This window comes from Akebia trifoliata, chromosome 2 (genome assembly GCF_017979445.1).
Source record: "Akebia trifoliata isolate Shusen 1 chromosome 2, ASM1797944v1, whole genome shotgun sequence".
In the NCBI taxonomy this organism is placed as follows: Eukaryota; Viridiplantae; Streptophyta; class Magnoliopsida; order Ranunculales; family Lardizabalaceae; genus Akebia; species Akebia trifoliata.
The window spans coordinates 2,322,868-2,345,282 of record NC_141376.1 but is presented as its reverse complement, the minus strand read 5'-3'; the positions used below and the strand labels follow the sequence as shown (position 1 = coordinate 2,345,282).

At 34.5% G+C, this 22,415-nt stretch overlaps 2 protein-coding genes across 3 annotated transcripts; one reads left to right on the top strand and one right to left on the bottom strand.

The window, feature by feature from the left end:
* Positions 1-900: 900 nt before the first annotated feature.
* On the top strand, positions 901-6,373 carry LOC147408732 (protein EARLY-RESPONSIVE TO DEHYDRATION 7, chloroplastic-like). Of its 2 annotated transcripts, XR_015171365.1 has the most exons (5): positions 901-1,944; positions 2,226-2,392; positions 4,283-4,367; positions 4,655-4,928; positions 6,236-6,373. XR_015171365.1 is itself a non-coding variant. In XM_086421246.1 (4 exons), the coding sequence occupies exons 1-4, from the start codon at positions 1,028-1,030 to the stop codon at positions 4,842-4,844; spliced, it is 1,359 nt and encodes a 452-aa protein (XP_086277372.1). In that variant the 5' UTR covers positions 902-1,027; the 3' UTR covers positions 4,845-5,013. The 2 variants fall into 2 exon arrangements, 1 of the variants encoding a protein (XP_086277372.1); XM_086421246.1 differs by lacking the exon at positions 6,236-6,373 and having other exon boundaries at positions 902-1,944; positions 4,655-5,013.
* Positions 5,764-13,174, bottom strand: LOC147408731 (amino acid permease 3-like). The gene is made up of 8 exons (XM_086421238.1): positions 13,022-13,174; positions 12,796-12,931; positions 9,688-9,921; positions 7,975-8,068; positions 7,329-7,543; positions 6,939-7,078; positions 6,621-6,848; positions 5,764-6,506 (listed from the first exon to the last, which is right to left on the bottom strand). Exons 1-8 carry the CDS (start codon positions 13,067-13,069, stop codon positions 6,081-6,083), a joined length of 1,521 nt encoding a protein of 506 aa, XP_086277364.1. The 5' UTR covers positions 13,070-13,174; the 3' UTR covers positions 5,764-6,080.
* Between the last annotated feature and the right edge of the window lie 9,241 nt (positions 13,175-22,415).

Genomic DNA, 22,415 nt, shown 5'->3' with positions numbered 1-22,415 from the left:
AGACAATATAAATATGATAGATGACAAAAAGAGATTTGATTTAATAATTATGAATAAGAATAATCGATTTTGTATCTAATCATAAGTATTGTGACAAAAAAGAAAATGTACCTTTGATCCAGTTCTTTCCATAATAATCTAACAAAAAAAAAAAGAGATATAATGAATAAGTGTGTTTAGTAACACTTTTGAAGTTTGAAAGAAGATCGTCCATCTTTAAAATTCAGACTTAAGAAATTTTAATCTCATTTGTTTCAATTCAAATTCCAAACTTCAAAATCGAAATTCAAAAGTTTTAAACCAACGATAGGGGGCGATGGATGAATCCAGAAATTTTGAATCAAAAATTAAAAAATAGAAAACAATTTCAGACTTTTAGACTTCAACGTTCATAAATGTTACCCAACACAGCCTAAGTTTATTAAAATTACTAAACAAGTGACTAAACTAATATGTCATTAGTTAAAAATCGAGAATTTTTCTAAGGAGTTGAATTAAACTATTATTTTAATCGGTTCTTGTAATATTTGGAGAATTCATGTATGATTCGTAAACTAACACCACTAACAACATTGAATATATAATTATGTTTTTGAAACTTTATTTATAAACGACCTTTTTATTATTAAAAAATAAATACTAAATAGTAAAGAGTATGGTCAAGGGAGATTTTGTAAAGTATTTAAAAAAGTAAGGTTTTTGGAACGTTTTTAAAAATTTCGGAGAGAATGTGTAAATTGTATTTGGGTTCAGGGTCTGCCCGAGAAAAAAATCCATTACGAAATAGTCGTTAGCAGTAAAAGCGCGGGAAGCTTTCATACAGTTATGGCACATGTGCTGTCTGCTGCGATTCTGACGCGGCTCACTATTCTTTGGCCACGTACTACTTCGTCCGCACGAATTCCAACTGCCAAACCACCCTCTCCTCTTTCCTTCAATCCAAAGTTTTCTCAAACTTCTAACCCTAATATAATAAAATCTCTAATCATCTCTTTTAGCAAACCCTAATTGCAGAAACAGACCAAAAATGGCGTCTCAAAACTCTAATGCTCTGTATCCAACTGTCGATTCGTTGGAGCCATCAAAGTACTCTAAATCCTCTTCGTCTTCCTTTTACCCATCTCTCGACATGAAAGATCTTGTTGAGAATCTCTTCCCAGACAACGACGAGATCATTCAAAATCCTAATTCCCATCCACCACCAACCGCGCCACTCGAATCCGAATCCAGTGAAGAAGTTCTTGTTAAGATCTCTGGTGCCATTGCTCATCTAATTGACAAACAATACAGTGTTGAATTGGCTTCTGGTGATCTAACGATTGTTCGCCTCCGACAGGGCGATAGCATCGTCGCTGTTCTTGTTCGGATTGCTGACGAAATCCAATGGCCATTAACCAAGGATGAAGCTTCGGTAAAGCTCAATGATTCTCATTATTTCTTCTCTATGCGTGTTTCCATCGCAGATGGATCCGATTCCAGTGATGATGATGAATGCTGTGGTGGCAAGGATTCAGAGAAATTGTTGAATTATGGAGTTACCATTGCGTCGAAAGGACAGGAGAACTTATTGAAGGAATTTGATGGGATTTTGGAACATTACAGTAGTTTTTCTATCCAACAGGTTTCCGAGAAGTCCGAGGTGTTGGATGTATCGGCGGAGAAGGAGATCTCTCCTGCAGATTTGGAATCAGAGAAGAAAAAGGAGATGATGGAGGAGAGATCCGCTGCTTACTGGACAACATTGGCTCCGAATGTGGAGGATTATAGTGGGAGTGTTGCAAGGGTGATTGCAGCTGGGTCAGGGCAGCTGATTAAGGGGATTTTGTGGTGTGGTGATGTTACAGTTGATAGGTTGAAATGGGGGGATGAAATTTTGAAGAAGAGAATGGGACCGTGTTCGAAGCAGTCGGAGATCAGCCCGGAAGCTTTGAAGAGGATAAAAAGGTTTGAACTTTCAATTATTTTGATTACTTCACATTTTTTGCATGATGTTTTATTTATTGTTTCTGCATTTTATTTGAATTTTTTTTGGTTTATAGATTGGTTAATTGGTTTGTGTCTTATTTTTGTGGTTATTGCTTTTTAATTGACTTCATAATCCAGTTCTAGGTAGGAATATTGAAAAAATAAATCTCTGTTTTGAACGCCTTTTATCCTCACCTTTAGGTTTATTTACTATCAACTAAGTTGTGGTACATAACTTTATCCTTTGATGATTCCTTTAGGGTTAAGAGGATGTCAAAGATGTCGGAGAAAGTGGCGACTGGAGTCCTTACCGGTGTTGTGAAGGTTTCGGGATTCTTCACCAGTTCAGTTGTGAATTCAAAAATGGGAAAGAAATTTTTCGGTCTCCTCCCGGGAGAAATTGTTCTTGCGTCCTTAGATGGATTTGGTATGTGGATCATTTCACACTCTCATTTTTTTGGATTGACCAATGAATTCTTTTGGTAGTTAAATATCGTTCGTCTCACTTTTCGTGCTAGTCAGAATTTCCTACATAGATGGTGATCTTGCTCTCTCTATATGTAATACTATCCTGGCTATGGTTAAATGTGTGATTCAGAATTTATAATGGTATTTTTTTTTTCTTTTTTGGTTCAGCATTAGCCTGGCACTTGTTCTCTTTATTATTATTATTATTGGTGCTATTTCGCTACTATCATTATTGTTTTCTTGTTGCTTGGATTGATTTGTTTGGTTCTCTTTGCATGTCTCTTACCAGTATGTGGGCATCACATTATGCACTTGACATCTTTTCAGATTTTCTGATTGACAAGTAGCACCATCTTAGTTTTTTTTTTGTTCAATCAACTAGTGTTCCGTTTTTCGTTTTTGTTTTGGTGTAAGACTTTAGGAGAATAAGCACCATCTGCTGAAAAGTTGCCTGGGCTTTGTCTTTTACCATGCCTAAGGGTATTTCTGTCTTTATCTGAAATTTGTGGTTCCCTTAAGAAGGATCAATTCAAGACTAAAACAGTTTGTTAGATTTTGGATTGGCATTTGTCCTTACGTTGGAACATTTTAGGTTCATCGAGACCATTACAATCAATCTATATGAATGAAGCGAATCGACAGTTTGTATGGAGGTTAGTATGGTAGAAAGCCCTCTTGAGACTTGTGTTGTGAGTAGTGATACATCTATGACACCACAGGGAAACTCTTGGAGGCTTAGGAATGTTACTGATTACTGTAGTTTTGAGGTGCATGCTAGTGGGCTGAATGTCAGATTATTATGTTAGGATACATTTTAATAAGGTGTATATTGAAACACCAAATCATCTCTTGTGATGATCATCATAATGATAAAATCAAGATAGGATTAGGATAAATTTTGATGTATCCTACCATAATACTACACTGAAATGTTCTTTGGAAGAGACTGAAATGTCACACTCACCTGCAATATATCTTCCAACATATATCTGGGTCTAAGTTATATTTGTTTCCTGTTGTGTCCAATTCCTCAATTCAATTTTGATGGATGGAATGACACATGGTCCTCATAGAATTCGAAGACCCTCTTGACTGCAGGCACATTGTAAACAGTGTCCACAGACAATGTCTATGTGGACAAGGTGAGCATTGCATTGAATATTTCTGGGTTTTCACTTTTCTTCGACAATTGACATTTGATCCATGCTTTTGTTCTTTTCAAGAATGATATCTTTCTGTCACCGGAGTTGCTCTACCTAGATGGTCACATGAGCTAGGTTTGATAGTTATCACTGAAGTCTGGAGTTAGGTTTGGTCAGTTAAAATAAATAGTTTCACTTAATTTCCTCCTTATGAGTGGGCCTTTGTGCAACACAAAAATTCCATCGGAAGATGGGACATGTTGAGAAAGCAGCATGTTTTTATGAGCTATCAATTGTGGTTTGGAGAGGAACTTTGAGACGATCTAGCATGAACCTCTGGATCCATATCAAAATTTTCGGGATAATGGAGGTATAGTGTTAGTTTAATTGTATATAAAAGTCATGTGATATTAATGGATTGCACAGTTTGGCTTGAGAAATTAGGATTGCGGTATTTGTTGCACCCAGTGAAGCTGTGACATGGCCTGGATGCATCATGGACAAGGTATTCACACTTTGAAAGGGTGTTGCACGTGGAATGTAGAGTAGGATTGGCAGTGCTTGCTTACATGACTCACTTATACATTTTGGTTTGTTTTGCTCCTGATTATTTTCATTTTGCTTGAAGAACTTCTCTAGGCTCTTAATTCTTGTTGTGACCATATGCATCTTGCTCACAGAGGATTTTTTTTTTCTGCTGTATACAGGCAAGGTATGTGATGCTGTTGAAGTAGCTGGAAAGAGTGTTATGTCCACGACATCCACTGTGACAACTGGACTTGTTTCCCATAGGTAAATCTCAGGCAAAATCAGAGAGGTTTCTCCTGCTGTTCTAAAATCCAAAACAGCATGTCTACCTGGTTGACCCTCACCAGGCCAGAGCAAGCCCTGTCTATAGACTCTGAAGCCCCTATTTATTTTGGTTTCTGTCCTACATTATTTCATCGATTATTTTGATTTTGTTCTCTTCATTAGGTATTTGGGCCTCATAGTTACACCCAAAACGCATCTCTTTATTAGTTGTTTTGTTCTTCAAGAATGATTAATCGTGGGTGAGTGTTATGTTGTTCCATTTGCAGGCATGGAGAGAAAGCAGCTGAGGCGACTAACCATGGGCTAGATGCTGCGGGGCATGCCATTGGGACTGCATGGGCTGTCTTCAAGATACGCAAGGCACTCGACCCAAAGAGTGTCATGAAATCCACTACTTTTGCAAAATCTGCTGCCAAAGCCGCTGCCGCAGAAGTGAGGGCTAACCATGGAAAGTAGCTGGACATGAGCCCAGGTTCATTTGTTGTTGGATTGCAGGGACTAAATGCTCTTTTGTTGCGTCTTCTTGCTCCACAAATTACTGTAAGATAACATGCTTTTTTCTATTTGAATGTATCATTGACATTTAGTGGGTGTCCTGATTTTTTATGTTTATTATTTTTAGTTATGGTTTGTGAGCTTTAGTTGTGATCATTATTGTTCGTTTCATGAATTATGCTTGACATGCCAAAGACAGAAGAGAAGTAAAAAACTGTTGATAAAAAAATAAAAATGCAAAACCTGAAGGCCATACAAAAATAATCTTGAAGCCGGATAGAGGTACGCCCACCAGAGAAATACCCTCTATTATTACTAATTGGAGGCATGTGCATCTGCGCAGTGAGTTACAAAGCCTTCATAATTAATTTAAGATATTGTTTTAAAATTTTCAAATAAATAGTCTAGTTTTATGTGTTTGTAATTTAATGCATATTTTTGTAATCTTAAAAAATGACTTACATCAACAATAATCACCCTTGTCTGATTATGTAATAGTCACATAAATTTTTTTTAACTAAATTACAAAAATGTCTGCCTTCCATTAAACTATTAGATGAAGACACATTACAAAACCAGACTGTCTATTTGAAAAATATGTTAAGTTAATTATAAAAATAGTTTTAATCTTATATAAACATTAGTTTTTGTAACTCATGCAAACATATATGCTATGCACTAGTTATAATAGTAAAGATGGTCTCTCATAATAGAGCCCATTTGACATTCTTGATCAAACCTTAGGTTTAAATTTGGGGAATCCAGACCATCTAATTACCTGCCACATTTCATCACTTTGAACCTAATTAACATAGTCAGATTGTAGAGTTTTGGTGATGATGATTATAATCAAGGTGGAGAAATTTGATGCCACATTAGGTTGTCCAATATGATCTTTCATGTAGGTTCCTTCATTATCCACCATTACACAATACATATTGTTCTATAATAGATTGATGTCTCTGATAAAATTTATAATGTTCAGATTATCTGATTACATTGATATTCGAAGTAAGAGATTTAATAGATGAAAACAAAGAACTTCTAACCCCTGAACACATGGTTTTAACACCTTATTTATCGTTAGGGCTACATGTATTTTAGTGCATTCTAGTTAAATACTTAAAGCACGCGCACACCAATCACCTAGATTTCTCTAGTGCATACTATCTTGCCATTCATGGATGGATCTTTCAATCAATATGTGGTCTTGAATGGCTTATAAGACTTAAGATCAAGAACGACACCTGCGAAAGAGCCAATCGCAGCGGCTAGAGAGATAATGAGACAAGTGAAACTTAGTATCTGAAGCCCAAGCCAATGACTAGTCCATTTTCCGATCTTTTTTTCAGCAATGTACATCTCGATGGGGAAGTAGACGGTTAATGGCCAGAACCCAAATGCTCCAAGGATGCCCACAACATCATTGAAGAAGGGCATGAGCATGGAAATGATTGTGGTCACGGCAACGAAGATTGTCCTCCACACAAGCCGAAAGAGGTTGATTTGGTATGAGCCATAGAAGGGGATGGGTATCTCATATTCTTCTGTTATGAAACTGTTCTTAGCCCACCTCTTTGTACTCCATTTTTCAACAAATGCAAATAAAGGTTGGCAATAGACCTGCAAGTTACATATTAATCTTTGTCACTCTTAAGGGGAGTGTTTGGTTTCAAAGCTAGATCCGAGCTGCTTATTCTTAATCCCAATTACAGTTAAGAAGATTATATGGTTTACCTGATATGCCCCCACTAAGTGAACTACGATGGCGACATTAGCAATGTCAAGAAGCCAGTAGGGGTTTTTGAATCCGAAGCCAGTGAGAAGATTTCCAGGAGCCTCATCTCCAAAGGCAGCATAGCCCATACATCCACAGAGTAAATAGAACATGGTAGTAACCGCAATGCTCATTACGGTAGCCTTCTTCATGGTCTTGTGCTCGGCCGGAGGAGATTTTAGTGTATCCTATTAGTCCACAAACGTGTTCGGCGAATTTGGTATTTAAGACAAATCATCATAATCATTGAGGTTGATGCTTTTGTTAGTAAAATTTACCTGAATCTCGATAAGGATGATGGAGAAAGAATATGCGAATGCAATAGCTCCAAGTGCTTGCAAACTTCTCCATAGCTTTTGAGTTGCAGTCACTTTCCCTATGCTAATACCTGTCATACTCCCCTTGAAGCTCCCATTCTCTGCAATTCGTTAGTCATCATAATTTAAGTGAGCGATTATCTTTCCATAAGTTTAGTGTATGGTTTTTTTTTTTCTTTTTTACTTTTTTAATATCTGTACGTACTCTCATTTACACGTATACATACTATAGAGGCAAAAATGTATGGATGTATGTACATATATAATTATCAATGCAATTGCAAACAAAAAGATATACATGACTTGTACGTACATAGAGTGATCTAGATGGACAAACTTATGGAAATGTACCTGCAACTTTGGAAATGCCAAGACTAAGCCCAACCGAGGAATAGGTGAAAGACATGATTGCAGCAACTATGGAGAGCCACCATACTTGATCGAAATCTGGGATTTGAGAAAATAAAACCTCTGTAATTCCAAAAGCGATCATATACCCATTGCTCGACATATGACAAGGATCTTTTCCTCCGCTTTGATGTAAACAGTTGGATCTCTTTATCGCCCTATAGAACACGAAAAAGAAAAAAAGAAAATGAAAATTAAACAATTAATATTAGTAATGTTAGGGACATTCAGAAAAATGATCAACATCCAAGACCCTTACCTTCTAATCTTTCATATCATAATAACTAATAGTTTATTACAATGCATCATTTCCAGTAGTTTCTTAGTTTTTAATGCTAATATTTACTCTATAATCACAAATTTTACGATGATATTTCGATTAATAGTTCTGTCATAAGTTTTTTCTCATTTTCTAAGAAACAATGAATAAACTGAAAATTTAAATTCTACATGATTATCGGCTAATCATATGATAATCAAGATCATGTTCAACTATATTTTACCATTTTTTAATCATTTTCTACTGATTAATTTCTAACTACTAACCCACTTGCTCATCAAATAATGTTGAATTTGGTATAAGACTCACATCATACTGATCGAAGCTGCGATTGTGTAACCTATGGCAACACCAAATAAATTTAGATACTGAATTGTTCCACAAATTGCTACCTTCCGCCCCCCTGCACACAAACAAGCGAATAAACATTGCCACCACCACCACCAACAATAATATTAAGCAAATTGAATTTTTCAGAGAAGTTCTTCACGTTCTCAGGATAAGATCCTGTCTGATTTGTGTACAAATGAATTTTTTGGATGAGGAAATATGTGATATGGCTAAACACAGTAAATGGTCAGCAATAAATCATGATTTTGTCAGGGGTCACCTGCAAGGGCGTACTCTCACTTACCTGGTGCGTGTGATATGCGGGCATTGCACGTGCCTCGGGACTAGTCCTTGGACAAGACCATGGTCTATGGTCTGGGCAAAGCCCAGATATGGGCTCGCTGTCTACAGGGATACCCGGTTATAAAAATTTAAAAAAAAAATGATGATTTTTTTTTTCTTGTAGTCAAATAATTTTCATATTTTTCTCAAATTATACACTTAAAATTCTCAAAATATTGAGAAAACTACTAACTTATGCTTTAAAAGTCAATAAAACATTAATTTTATTATTATTATTTATATTTATGCTTATGGAGTATGCAATGAAAAATTTGAGCTCTACTCTAACTTTTCCAGACTCAAATATTTGACGTGTCCAAAACAACAAGAATAAACGGACCAAAAAACACTCAACTGCACGGAACCATAGATATTTTTCTTGTGAATCCCGAGGAAAAAATATATATATTGATTGAATTTTGAGTGTCTTTTTTTGGTCAGTTTATCAGAACTCAAATATAAAAAGTCGTGATAAACTGACTTGAAATTCATTCACTTGACTTGGCATGTGCACAGAAATATAAATATTTTTCTTTAAGATGCAAATCGAAAAAGATCCATGATTCTGTGCATATGCCACATCAACCGAGTGAATTTTCAGTCGGTTTTTCAAGTCAGTTTATCATCAGTCAATAACAAATAGAGAATATAGGATCTTATCACACTACATGACCAAAAATAGAATCTCATGAAAAGGTGAAAACTTCTTTGAAAAGCTTTACTTCAAAAGAATCATCATTACTACCAAAACCATTAATTTTAATTTAAAGCTCCAAAACTCAGTTTGAAATGTCCATTGAATCGAACCAAGTCACAACTCGCATGTAAACTAGTGAGTCAAAAAAGAATATAATATATATATATATATATATATATATATATATATTAAAGTTATAAATAATTAAAAATAGCTATGAATATTTTAAATAAAATAAAATATTAATTTTTTGTTCTCCACAAAAATATTATATATAGTCAAACAACCTGGTCAAATTTCTGATCCGACTCAATGCCTTTTTTCGAGCTCACTTGATTGAGTTGATGATTTTCCAAGTTGACTTAGTGAGTTAGTTCAATTGTGTTTTGGAGCTGAGTCACCTCAAAATCCACTTGAGTCATCTACTCAGCCAAGTTCATGTCAATTCAACAAGTTGTAAAACTTTAATCAATAAAGAGTCATCGAAAACGTTTGGGGTCTACCACTCAAAAAAAAAAAAAATCTTTCTCCATTCAATTCAATTCAATTATGTACAAAACTATATAAAATCATTATTTTTTTCTTTTTAATTATATATTTCTAATGATGATTATTATTATTCTTATTTAAGTAAATAAAAAATTGTGAATTACCTAAGTTGGCCTTGACAGCATCCATGTAGGTATAGTTTCTTTTCCCAGTGGTGGGGTCACCAGACCTATAGCACTGAGATAAGAGGTTAGAAGTGTAGAGGATGACAAGGGCAAATAAGACCATTACAGTGGGCCCAGCCACCCAGCCCAGTTGCCCTATGGCCCATGCTAAAGAGAGTACACCCGAACCTATAACTGCCGTGATTATGTGCGATGTCGCTGTCCAAACATTGCCTACACCACCACCACATTAACAATCGCAAAAAAAAAAAAATCATAATTAGAATTGATAAGCATTTGGAAAATAACCACAATTATAATATACTAATGGTCTGGCCCTGGCCCCACCTTTTTTGCTATTGGAAAGGTCACTTGATCTTGATGTTGATGTGATTAGCATCTCATCTAAATCCTCCCCATTAGTTCCACTTCCATGGGAAACTATATGAATTTAGCAAGTTCAATCACAACTTGGCTAAGTCAAGTGGATTACGGGACCCACCGATTTTGCTATTGGAAAGCTTACTCATTTTTGTTTTTATGAAGAGTTTTCTAGACTAAGTCTGTCTTTTATAAATTTCTAAGGCAAAATAATTCATTTTTCTTTGCATTGATACACGTGCCACTTCGAGATACATAAGACTGCATGCACGACTTGTTTGGGAGCTTGATGTGTTTTAAATACCAACTAAATCTTGCCATGTAGACACTATTCTGGATCTGATTCTAAAAAAAATTATACTAAGATGATTCCATACACAGAGAGAGAAAAGAGAAAAATCCATACATGGATCCTCTGTAGTGTATTTTTCCTGTAGTTCCTTGGGTTAGATCAAAATTTAAATAACAATAACAATAATTTTTTTCTTTGGCGCATGATTAAATAATTGAAAATGGATGGCGATCGAACTACAAAACATAAACGAAGGGATTTTGTTATGTAAATGACATAGTACTCTCTCAATCATTGAAAAGTACTACAAGAAAAAAAAAAAAAAAACACTAGAGAGGATCGACTCCCAAATTTAATTACTTAATCATGTTTTCCTGCAATTTTCTCTATAGTTAAGCAATCACTCTAATTTTTAAATACGTACTGCATCTTGCCTTTAATATTCATCACTTTAGCACATATTTTTTGGTAAACAACAAATCTCTACTCCAATATCAGCAAGACTAATTCTGTTTTTTTGTTTTGTTTTTTTTATGTTGGAGTAGAGTCCATTCGTTTAAAATATGAACTTCATTGACCATTCATTTTCAAAACCTTTGATTAAGTTAAAAACCGATTTTATTTTTAAATCTGATCTAGGCCATGATCCTTTGATGGCTGAGGTGTTAGATTTTTCAACATGCTACTCTCTCGACCATGAAAAGAGCGCTACAAGAAAAAGGTGCCACAAAGGATCTGCTTCAAAAATTATCCAAACCCTTAACTGCTTAATACATGTTCTCCCAAAATTTTCTCTCCACCTAACGAATAATTCAAATATTTTTTTAGTACATGTGGCATCATATCATTGATTTATCAACTTAACACAATTTTTTGTTAATAATAAATGAGTCGTGATAATTTGACTTACTCATGTGGCATACTTAATCGACACCCCTGATGTGACATGTTCAGGAACATAGACCTGCACTCCTCGAGATACAAAATTGCGTTTCCCGATAAAAAGTCAATTGAGTATGCCATGTGGGTAAGTCAAATTATCACGATTCATAACAAATTTCTACTCCTACAATTCTTATTTGAGATTCAAAGTCAGGTCAAAATCCTTGATAATTAATTTTATGATAATTACGACTCAACGAGTAGTTAAATTCAGAATAAAAATGGATTAATTAAATTTTGAAAATCATACGTGAAGTTAAATACCAACTAGACGAACGAAAAATATGTTGGAGATCTAAGATGTAACTGTCCGAATTCCATAAATAAAAAGATAAACACAAAAGGAATGATGTGAAATAAATCAAGATAAGGCTTACTAGACTATATATATTAAAGTGGAATTGATAGGTACTCCACCACTTTAAAAAAGTTTGTAACAAATATCATGACACATGTGAAAATAAAAATTTCTCAAAACTTCATTTGTGCAAACAAAAAATCGAATGACCAAAATAAAACATATGTACCCAAAGGATACACCATGTGTCCCTAGACAAATCCTACAAGTTGATTACACGTGTGCCCAATGAATTTCGTGTTTAATTTTTCTTTTTGAGTGTATGATTCCTAACCCTTATTTATTTTAATAATTATTGTTTTTATTATTAGCCAACACTTTCTTCACTAGCTTAGTAAGATTTTAAGAACTCAAATGGGTTATCACAATACTACGGTCCTTCAAATTTTATTGAAAAACTTATATAAAAAAAAAAAAGAGTTGTCCTGAAGGTCACTTCAGCACAAATCTCATAACGCACTTTTTGACATGGAAGTGAATGTGAAGCATAGATGCTTGAAGTTTGAGGTCACTTCATCATTATTCTAAGAAAAATTTTAAAAATAATTTTTTTAAGCTTGACCCAAGATTTTGAAAATGTACAATTATTAAACTTGCATGTAACTCTCAAATTCAAAATTAAAATTCAACAATAAAATAAAAAAAAATTTGAATTTTTTTTTTTGAAGTTCATAGAGTTTTGTCCTCTACAAATCTGAAGCATCACATCATGTTTTTGAATGCCACAAGGTGGTTAGCCATGGACCCTTAGTAAGAGTGAAATCCTTACTAACTTAGTAAGGCTAGCCGGACTCTTATTATTATTGTTATTGATGGAATCTCGAGTCAACTCAAATCTGACTAACTTCAAAGTCAGAGTTGAGTCCAATCACAGGATTCAAACCATGCCTTATGGATAGTAAATTTGATATAAAGTTGATGCTTGAACTAAAGTTTAGACGTTAAAATAAATTTCAACATAAACTATATATAAAGCTTTTACGTGATCGTTCTTTTCTTCTACTATTTTTTGAGAGTTTCCATGGAAGAAAATTTTACGTGTGAAATTAAATTGAAAAAATAACAAAAAAGGAGCATCTCCAATGATCATGAATAAGTTAGTTAGATATAAATGAGATTTAGTTAATGGTTACACCTGTTCGCTTCAAGCGACCATCATCATCGAAGCACTTGGAATACTGAGTCTGAGGGATGATGGCTTCGGTTTCGATGTGGGCTTTGGGTTGGACCTCTACTTGCAGGTAATGTTTTGTATCTCGGTTTTCTTCCAACTGTAATTATTAAAATAAAAAAGATTAATGGGCATGAAATGAGAGGGAAGAGAGACGTGGAAGAATCGTGAGAGCTTGTTGTGGTCTTACTGAGCTATGATGGATTCTGCTTGGAAGAGTTCGACTCCTTGGCAACATGGTTTTTGAAGTTGAAGTTATACTGTAATACTGTGTGTGTGTGAGTGTTTGAGAGAGAGAGAGAGAGAAAGAGAGAGAGAGAGAGAGAAGAAGAAGAAGAAGAAGTAGTAGTAGTAGTAAAGGTGATGAATACTTGTTTATGTGGAATGGGCTTTTTATAAGGGAGGAGAAATTCAATGGAAACAGACACACACTGAGAGAGAGAGAGAGAGAGAGAGAGATGATGGTTGTGTAACGCGTGTTGGTGTAGTGGATCCTATACACCTTAGAGTTTGGTTGCAACCATTTTTTGTTGCCTTTGTTGTCAGCGTGTGGTAGTCCTTGCCGTTGGGTCCACTAACCATAGAACGGAGATAAAGGTCTTGATAAAAATAATCGAATCAATCGTTAAAGAGTCATGCTGGTGTGACACATTAGAGGATACAATGACGTGGTGACGTACCTATAACCGTAGATGCTTTTTTTGAGATACGAGTAAAAAGTATCTATGGTTATGTGGGTGCCACCAAGTCATTTGTGTCTCCTCTGTTCCTGTTTGTGTCACTTCAGCATTAGTCATCGTTGAAATCACTCTTCTTGAGAAAATGGGTGGATCAATACGTTTATGAACCCAACTCCCAGGGTGCAGTTCAGTTATTGTCTTTTAACAAGCACGTGAAAAAAGTAGATGAACCTTTATGCGTCACTGTTGCATTATAATACCACGTGGCAATCACAGGAGATGGGGAGTGGGTTTGTATTCCAACTCCCTGGAGTGCAGTATAGTTTAGTTCAGTTGTGCAATCGTGTAACACGAATGTGTCAACGAGGGGGACATCACATGATAGGCATCCTAAGGTCTCCTCTAGCTAGGTAAGTTGTCCTAATTGTGCTTGCCATGTCTTATTCCATAATCAACAGTGTCCTGTTAACCACCGTCCATCCTTCATCCATTCTAATCTGGATGAGATACTTATTTGATACATTATTTTGGGCCCACTGACCTATGTAAGTTTAGCAAAGCCCTTGATGAATCTGCAAATGAAAATCAGTTTGATTGATGATTTATAAAGAGCATTTTCATAGCATAAAAATGGTGTGAGGGACGGTCCCACATCGCCTGGGTATCTAAGACCCTGGGCTATGTATTAACAAATCTGGGACAATTCTTATCTTACAAGCCAATTTTGTGAGGATGCGTAAGGTCCATGAACTTTTAATATAGTATAAGTACAAATGCCTATTTTTCAGTTCTTAGAATCTATTTCGCACTCTCTTTAATAAGGATTTTGTGATCATCTAATCATCATGTCAATTATAATTTTTACTAAGCATTAAGATCTTGAAAAAAAAATAGTTTACTTTTTTACCTTTGAAAGAATGATCGTCGCTCTAGTTATATAAATTTTTTTCAATTTGATTTACACGTCATTTTTAAATCATAGTTATCTCACACCATTCCCTTGAGATTTGACCTTTTAACTATTGTTCACTTTACATATGTTGGTATAATTGGCAGTGATATCTTCTTCGTTCGGTCTAATTTCTTATCATATGTCAAATAATGAAGATAAATCACTAAATTTGGAAGAACAATCAAAATTTCACAATCATGTTCAATTCCAATCAAATCTTGAGGTTTTGGGTGATCTTACAAATCTAGTATTGATTTTCCTTGTTGAGTGTGTACATAATTTCTATTCTAAAGTCTTTATTAATAATTTTCAGTGAATGCAAAAAATCTAGATCCACCTCAAGGAATCAAAATTTGACTTATGAACTCCTAGAGTTGTGTTGAATATTCACCCGCGAATAAATCATAAACATGTAAAAAACATAAAAGATTAGAACACAAGATTTTATGGAGTTTGTCGAATTCAATGATGATTATATCCCTGAACTCCTTTAGAACCATTCACTATAAATCAATTATTACATGATTTTTTCTATGACATTCCCCATATACCTTTTTACAATGTATCCCTCTCCAGTATTACATGAAAAAGGGGTAAATTCGAGGCCTAATAGTTCTTTTGGAGTCGAAGAGAAAGTGTAGTCAATTAATAAGCGGCTACTAGCTAACGTAGACTTAACTGACTAAATTACTGATATCAAGTGGAGTGTAATCATGCTCTGACCTTCATGTGCAAAAACACACTTACGTTTTCAAAATTGGCTGCTAGTTGCTAGTTGCTAGTTGCTAGTTGTAGTGCGCTAGCATGCGTACTATTCTCCTATTCTACAAATCTATAACTCTCTTTACTAAGCGAGACTCAATTCATATCCCTTGGATTTTTTATTTTTATTTTTATTTTTCCATTCTATGATTTTAATGACAGCTTAAACTTAAACTAAACTCCACTCTAGATAGGATTTTCAGTCTCAATCAAGATAGGTCAAGAGCGCACTTTTCAATATAGACCTTGGCATTGAATTTACCCATTATTTATTTATTTATTTATGTAGATGCATTTTATTTATATCTCGGGATGGATATGCATCAATGTAATCTTCTAGACTTGTACTTGACCATAATTACAATAAGATTTGTACCAAGTGATACCCTATGAATGATCCTGATGGGAGTGATATTTTATCCTTCCACACTTTCCATCCTTAAGAGAATCTTGAGATAGTTACGAGAGGTTGCATTATGAATTTAGTTCTTGACCCTTTCATATTAGCGGTTCAAGAGGGATGATTTTTTACCAGAGGTTGCGTTATGAATTTAGTTCTTGGTCCAATGGATAGAAATTTTCAATAAGGCTGATTTTTTTATTAAGTAAGACTAGCCTTACTAACTTAGTAAGATTTTAAATCTTACTAAGGATCCTTGAGCAAGGTAACCTAAAAATGATTTGATGCTACAAGACTATAGAGGAAATTTTTTTATGAACTCTAAAACAAGTTAATTTTCATTGTTAATTTTTAATTTTAATTTTAAATTTGGGAATTCGATGGAAGTTTGGTAGTCATCCACTTTCAAAACATTAGATCAAGCCTCAAAAAATTATTTTTGGGCGAGATCTGGTACTTTAAGAGGAAAGCTGCCTTGCCCCCTAGTCGGGCCTAGGGATCCGGACACCCCATCACTAACAACAAAACCAGCGCTCTGATTAAGATTTAAAATCTTATTAAGTAAGGAAATTGTTTTTTTTTATTTGTAGGTGATTCAAAAGTAGGTTTGCAACCAACTCCAAAGAAGGAGGACAGCACCCCACTTATCCCTTGATAAAAGGAGTGATCCTCCTATTTGGAACCGTTCACAAAGTCTTAGCTGTACTCGAATCCACTATGAAAGAATATATAATAAAAGGATTATGGCTAATCATACTAGTTGAAGTCTGGGGCCATCTAACCACTTAAATATTTTTGCCCACCAATATGATATCAGAGGGTTACTATTGCAACACCAAATTTTACTAACGCCACATCAACTAAGATTTATATTTTATAAGGCTTTTCAGGAGGATGCGATGATTTAATACACCACCCTCAAAAGTAAATCATGCACAAATATCAACTATTAAAATTAAGCTTTGTTTTTTAATCACTCCTTATTTTCCATATTCATGTTGGACAACTTCTAATATTGTACCTTGTCCTTTAAGTTTGACTTCTTTTTCAAAGTTGGATATTTAGATTAATCATATATATCTTAAGGTGCTATGTCCTATGTGTCTAGTTCATGTCAAATAAAATTATTAATACTCACAAAACACATGTCCATGTTAACAGAGATAAAACTCACCAAAGATCATCTAACCTCAAGACGATAAATCTAAAGAAATTCCCATAGATCTTTTCTAATTCTTGCTCTCATGGTCACAAATTTATAATAAATTAATATTTAAAAAAACAATTCTACTATAATGGAAAATGTATGTGAATTGTAAGCAAAGAAGTATCCAAAGTTATGGTTATGATGAATACCATGTAACTCTTAGATAATAATAATTCTTGTGGGTATACACTGAATTTATTTTAGTTTAAATTCTCCTTTCTTTAAGTTTAAATCTTGTTTTTAATACTTCAACTGTATTATCCTGTTTATATTAGATCTAGAGATTATAGATGTTGTATTCTAAACTTCCAAGGAAGAATTTGTATATTATGGCCACATTTTGGTATTTGGTATCATAATTCATTTATTAATCAGATTAAGTGTTACTTTCATCAAATGTACATCATCATTTTGGACATTAGATCCGGAAGTATATTTTATCACGTTAATCCCAAACTTCTGAATTGTAGATTTTGATTTTCTCAAGATGTACCTAGCTTATAAGGGTAGCGTTCGACTGACAATCTTAGGATGTCAACATTGGTTGACAAAATTTATCCTATATAACTTAAAAGTTTTAGATTGGACTGATTTTTATTTATTTATTTATTTATTTGGGCGAGAATTGTCTCTATGACGAGGAGATCATCCTCACAAAAAATCAGTCCAATTTGAAACTTTTAACCCCTTCGAAATTGGTTTACAAAGTTGAAGAATCGTGGACCGTCAATTTTTGTTGTAAGTCACTTTTGATGAGTTTAAATATCTCTTAATTATAAATATCATCCTCATCCTCACAAAAAATCAGTAAAATATGAAAATTTTAAGTCATATAGGATAAATTTTATTAATTACATTATCATCCTAAGATTGTCAGCCGAACACCCCTCCAACTTATAATGTAGTTCTTGGGCTCGACTAGTTTTTTACTCCCATGAGTTGGATAAACTTTGCATCATTCAATTGGCTCCATGATTTCATTTTCGGTATCCCCATTGGACTACAAGTTATTTTACAAGTGAGGATATTTTTATTTTTTATTTTTTTTAAAGTTTGCACGGGTAACTTTTATGAGTTAACGAGATGGGATGCTTTTAGAAATTTCTCAGTTGGAATCATTCGAACGAAGAATAATGGTTTGGAGTACTTGTTCGATAAAATAATTGCGGTACTTAATTCACTCGCATTCTCAACGACTTGTAAGGAAGATTGACCTTAGTCCACGCCCATGGGCGCACCACCGACATCTTCCAAACACGTGTCCAAGAAACTAAATGCTCTACTCGTCAGCAATTACTAAAAATAGAAAAGATTGGATGGTGAGGAATCACCTTGATCCCTTGAATCTTCTATGAAATGATCTCCTACCCATATTTAGGTTGATGCTGTCTCAAGAATACATGCAGCCGTACCACTTAATACTCGATTCGACTCCACTCAGATGTCCAATGAGTCTAGTTAACTTGGATGTATCAAATAAAAATATATTAAATTCATATAATTTTTTTTAAATAAATAAGAAATTGATTGTTTATTCTTAAAAAAAAAAAAAAAAAAAAGTAAAGATGTTATATATATATATATGGAACGGATCAAGGGACATATGTAAAAATAATGTAACATTAATAAATTTTTAAAATATAGGTTAGAAGTTTTGGATTTAATTGATTTTTTGTGAGGATGATCTCTATGATGGGAAGATCATTCGGAAAAAGAAAAAAAATCAGTCAAATCTGAAACTTCTAACCCCATTAAAAGTGATTTAGAATGTGGACCGTCTATTTTTTGTCGATAATTTGTAAATCACTTTTAATGGATTTAGAAGTTTCAGATTGAGCTGATTTTTTGTGAGGTTGATCTTCTCATCATAGTGATCATCCTCGCAAAAAATCAGCTCAATCCAAAACCTATAACCCATGTTTTGAAAAATCATTGTTTTTACATGTACTATGAACCGCCCCCATATATATATATATAGTTAAATAATTGTCTACCTATACTCAATTGCAATGTCTATATTTTTTGTTTTAGACATTGCAGGTATACCCACACCCTTTACGACGGGACTAGTCCTTACAGTTGCATGTCCTGACCCTATGGAAGTTCCCAACGAGAAATAGATTAAGTCAAGAGCCACAAAGTTTTGAACACGTGACTTCATTGTCACTAGTTTTAATGCCGACTCAAACTCCAGGGGGTTGCGATGTCGATATTTGAACCGAATGCATTTTTTTTTTTCAGTTTTTAGTAAATAATGTTTTGGTGGAAAACTTTGATAAGTAAAAATTCACCTAATCAAAATAGAATTTGAGGTAGCTTTCTTAATTATTATTTACGAGACTACATTGATGATATCGATTAGGGTTGTAAATCAGGCGGGCTGGCCGAAGGAGGCCAACTCATAAATTGCATAAGTCCAAGCCCAATTGGGCCTTGAACTGGACCACGTGAATTGGGCCTATTCGTGGACTGACCCATATATTTTACAATTTTTTTTTAATATTAAAAAACCACTCACAAAGAATTGGACGCATGACCTCTTCATTACAAATTTCTTCGCAAACCACTTGTCTATAAATAATTCTTGTATATATATCAATACAAAATAAATTACATCAGTAATTGGGCCAGACAGAGCTACCCAACAGGTCTATATTCCAAACCCAAATTCGATCCATGATGGGTCGGGCTGGGCCACAGCCGTAGTTGTGATGCAAGCCTTCTTTATACAAATTGGAATAACAAATTAACCATTTAGATTTAGTAGTAGCTAGGTCATTTTGGGTCAACATTTTTAAATGAAGCAGTGTGACGATTTAATTCCAACCGCTCATTGTGTGGGCGACCCTATTAGCCATTAGGCATACGTGTGTATTCAAAGGATCGTGAACACTTGATTTGCATGGGGCATGGCGATTTTCGGAAATGACACCTCAAAGAGTAATGTCATCTTGGGTTAAAAAAAATCTTCAAATCAAACAAAAAGGTTACCTTGGACAGGACTTTAGGCTCCCAAACCACTACACTTGAGAACTCTAAAGAGGAAAATGTGCTAACGAAAGATAAAAATGATCTTAATTACAAGAAAGCATCCCTGTGAAAAATCCATCCCATACTCATCAGTCTTCATCCGTGGGGTATATGAGAATGAGACAGAACCAACCAAATAGGTTAGAGATTGATTTGATATCCAGATCATTGGAATTACTTCTAAAACCAAACTCCAAAGCAACTTTGTGTCTAGTCTAGATGATAAATTTTGATGAACCGAAGATTCACATCAACGGTCCTCTAAAAACCAAAGTCTAGAGAATTTTCCAACTTTATAGGGATTTCTCTTGGGTCGAATATAATAACAATATCAAAAGATATAAAAGAACAATTTTTTTTTAGAGTCGTGATAATCTGAAAACACCCCCCCGGTGTCAGATAACAAAGTCACTTTTGTTATCTGAAGGCGGTTAAAAAAAGTCAAATTGGACGACTAGATAAAGTAAAAAATGACGACTAAATAAAGTCAAAATTGACGATTGGATAAAGTAAAAAATGATGACTAGATAAAGTCAAATTTGACGACTGGATAAACAAAAATTGACGACTGGATAAAGTTAAAAATGACGACTGGATAAAGTCAAATTTGACGATTGGATAACCACATATCTCCCTCTATAAATACATGTCTCCTCTCATTCAGAGATTATCCCAATCTTGTGTTAGAATCTCATCCTAACTAAGAGAAAGGGAAAGAAAGTTTAGAGAGAAAAATCGTTAGGTTTCTCCTAATCTTCATAGTCTTTCCTTTGTTAGAGAGAGTGTGTTTTCCTCATATGATAAGAGAGAGAGTATTGTCAATTGTGTTCTCTTTATTTATATAGAGAAAGAGTTGTATTTATTTTACAATAGTGAAATCCTTGTGCAGTTTACCCGCGATTTTTACTCCAATTTTTGGAGGTTTTCGCGTTAAATTTTGGTGTTCATCATTTTCATTTTTATTTTCTTTTGTACTTCAGTTGTAATTGTGTGCCCAGTACCACAACTTCCTAACACCTGGTGCAGTTATGTATCCCGAGAAAAAATCAATGGTTCTATGCACATGACACGTCAGGAGAGTAGAGGGAGAGTCAGAGAATCATTATTCTTATTATTATTATTATTGTACCACATTTTTTTAAGCATCATGTTCAATTCTGCCAAGTGTGATTCAGAATGTAATTAGATTGTTAATTCGATAGTGAAAATAGAGATCTGGGACTTTTTTTTTATTGGTGTCCTGGAAACTTTTAATGAACTTAACAGATTTTATCAAAAAATGGGAAAAAATCGTTGTCTGCTTCTGTATTTCTCCTTTAATGGAATTAGTTTTGTACAAATCAAATGAAGATAAAGAAATGATTGCTTCATGATACACTTTGTACTAGGCCCAAGCATGATCTCTAACCACCCTATCTTTGTGTTGTGGCTACTGGGCGGGCCTGGGCAAATTAAATGAATGGACCGATGTCTTCCTTCTTTTCCAAGATTACGGCCTTCACATTGGTAAATCAAAATATGAACGAACAAACCAAAGCATGGTACTTTTTTTTTTCTTTGATATCGTGGGCATCCCCACCCTTCGGGTGGAACTAATCCCGTGGTCACACACACCTCCCTCTCAGAAAGTCCTAGGTTCTGGAGGGTGGCCCCCAAGAAATTCATAGCTTCATAGGATTTCCAACACTTGACCTCTTGTCAAGGTTCGACTTGCCGCTAAGCCAACTCCTTGAAGTTACCAAATCATGATACATTGGCCCAAACTTAGGATAATGATGTCAGATCATATTGAATACGCTTGACTTCAATCCTCAAATTACCATATTGCAAAGTCTTTCGGCCCCACTCATCCCTTGCATTTTTATGGCACCTCTTGGAGGACCTACATGGTAGAAATCAGTTCAATTGGTGCCATTGGACTTGTTCATTTTCCATAATGAACCAAGTAAATGCCACGGCTAGTAATCATCAAGCAAGTTTGATTAGAAGGGGACAAAAGAAAGCTCCCTGCGGCATGATTGGTGTAGAGTTAGTTTAGTATTTAATGACTCCGGGGCCAAGGCAAATTATAAGTTCTGATATTTTAAAAATTTTAATATATAAAATAAAATTATTTTTTATAACGAACAAATGGAGATAACCGTATCACATGATATGGCATGTGCACAGAATCATAAATCTTCTTCTTTGGGATACATAAGGAAAAAGATTTGTGGTTCCGTACACACATCCACAATAACAAGTGAATTTAGAGTGACTTTTTTATAGTTAATTTATCATTTATAAATGAAAAATCTTATCCAAGATGGTAAGGCGATTGGATTTGCTCCCCAAGTCACACCTTCAAATCTTATACGCCCTTCCACATAACATCGACTACATTTAAATACTGGCCATGTGCTAGAATGGTTGGTATATGTTAGGCCCACCAAAGCAAAAAATGAAAAAAATGAAAAATCTCGTGACTTTCACATTGTCTCAATATTTCAACCTATAATTTAGTAGGCAATACAAAAAAAGAGTTGTTATTAGCACCCTAACTTTTACTTGCCA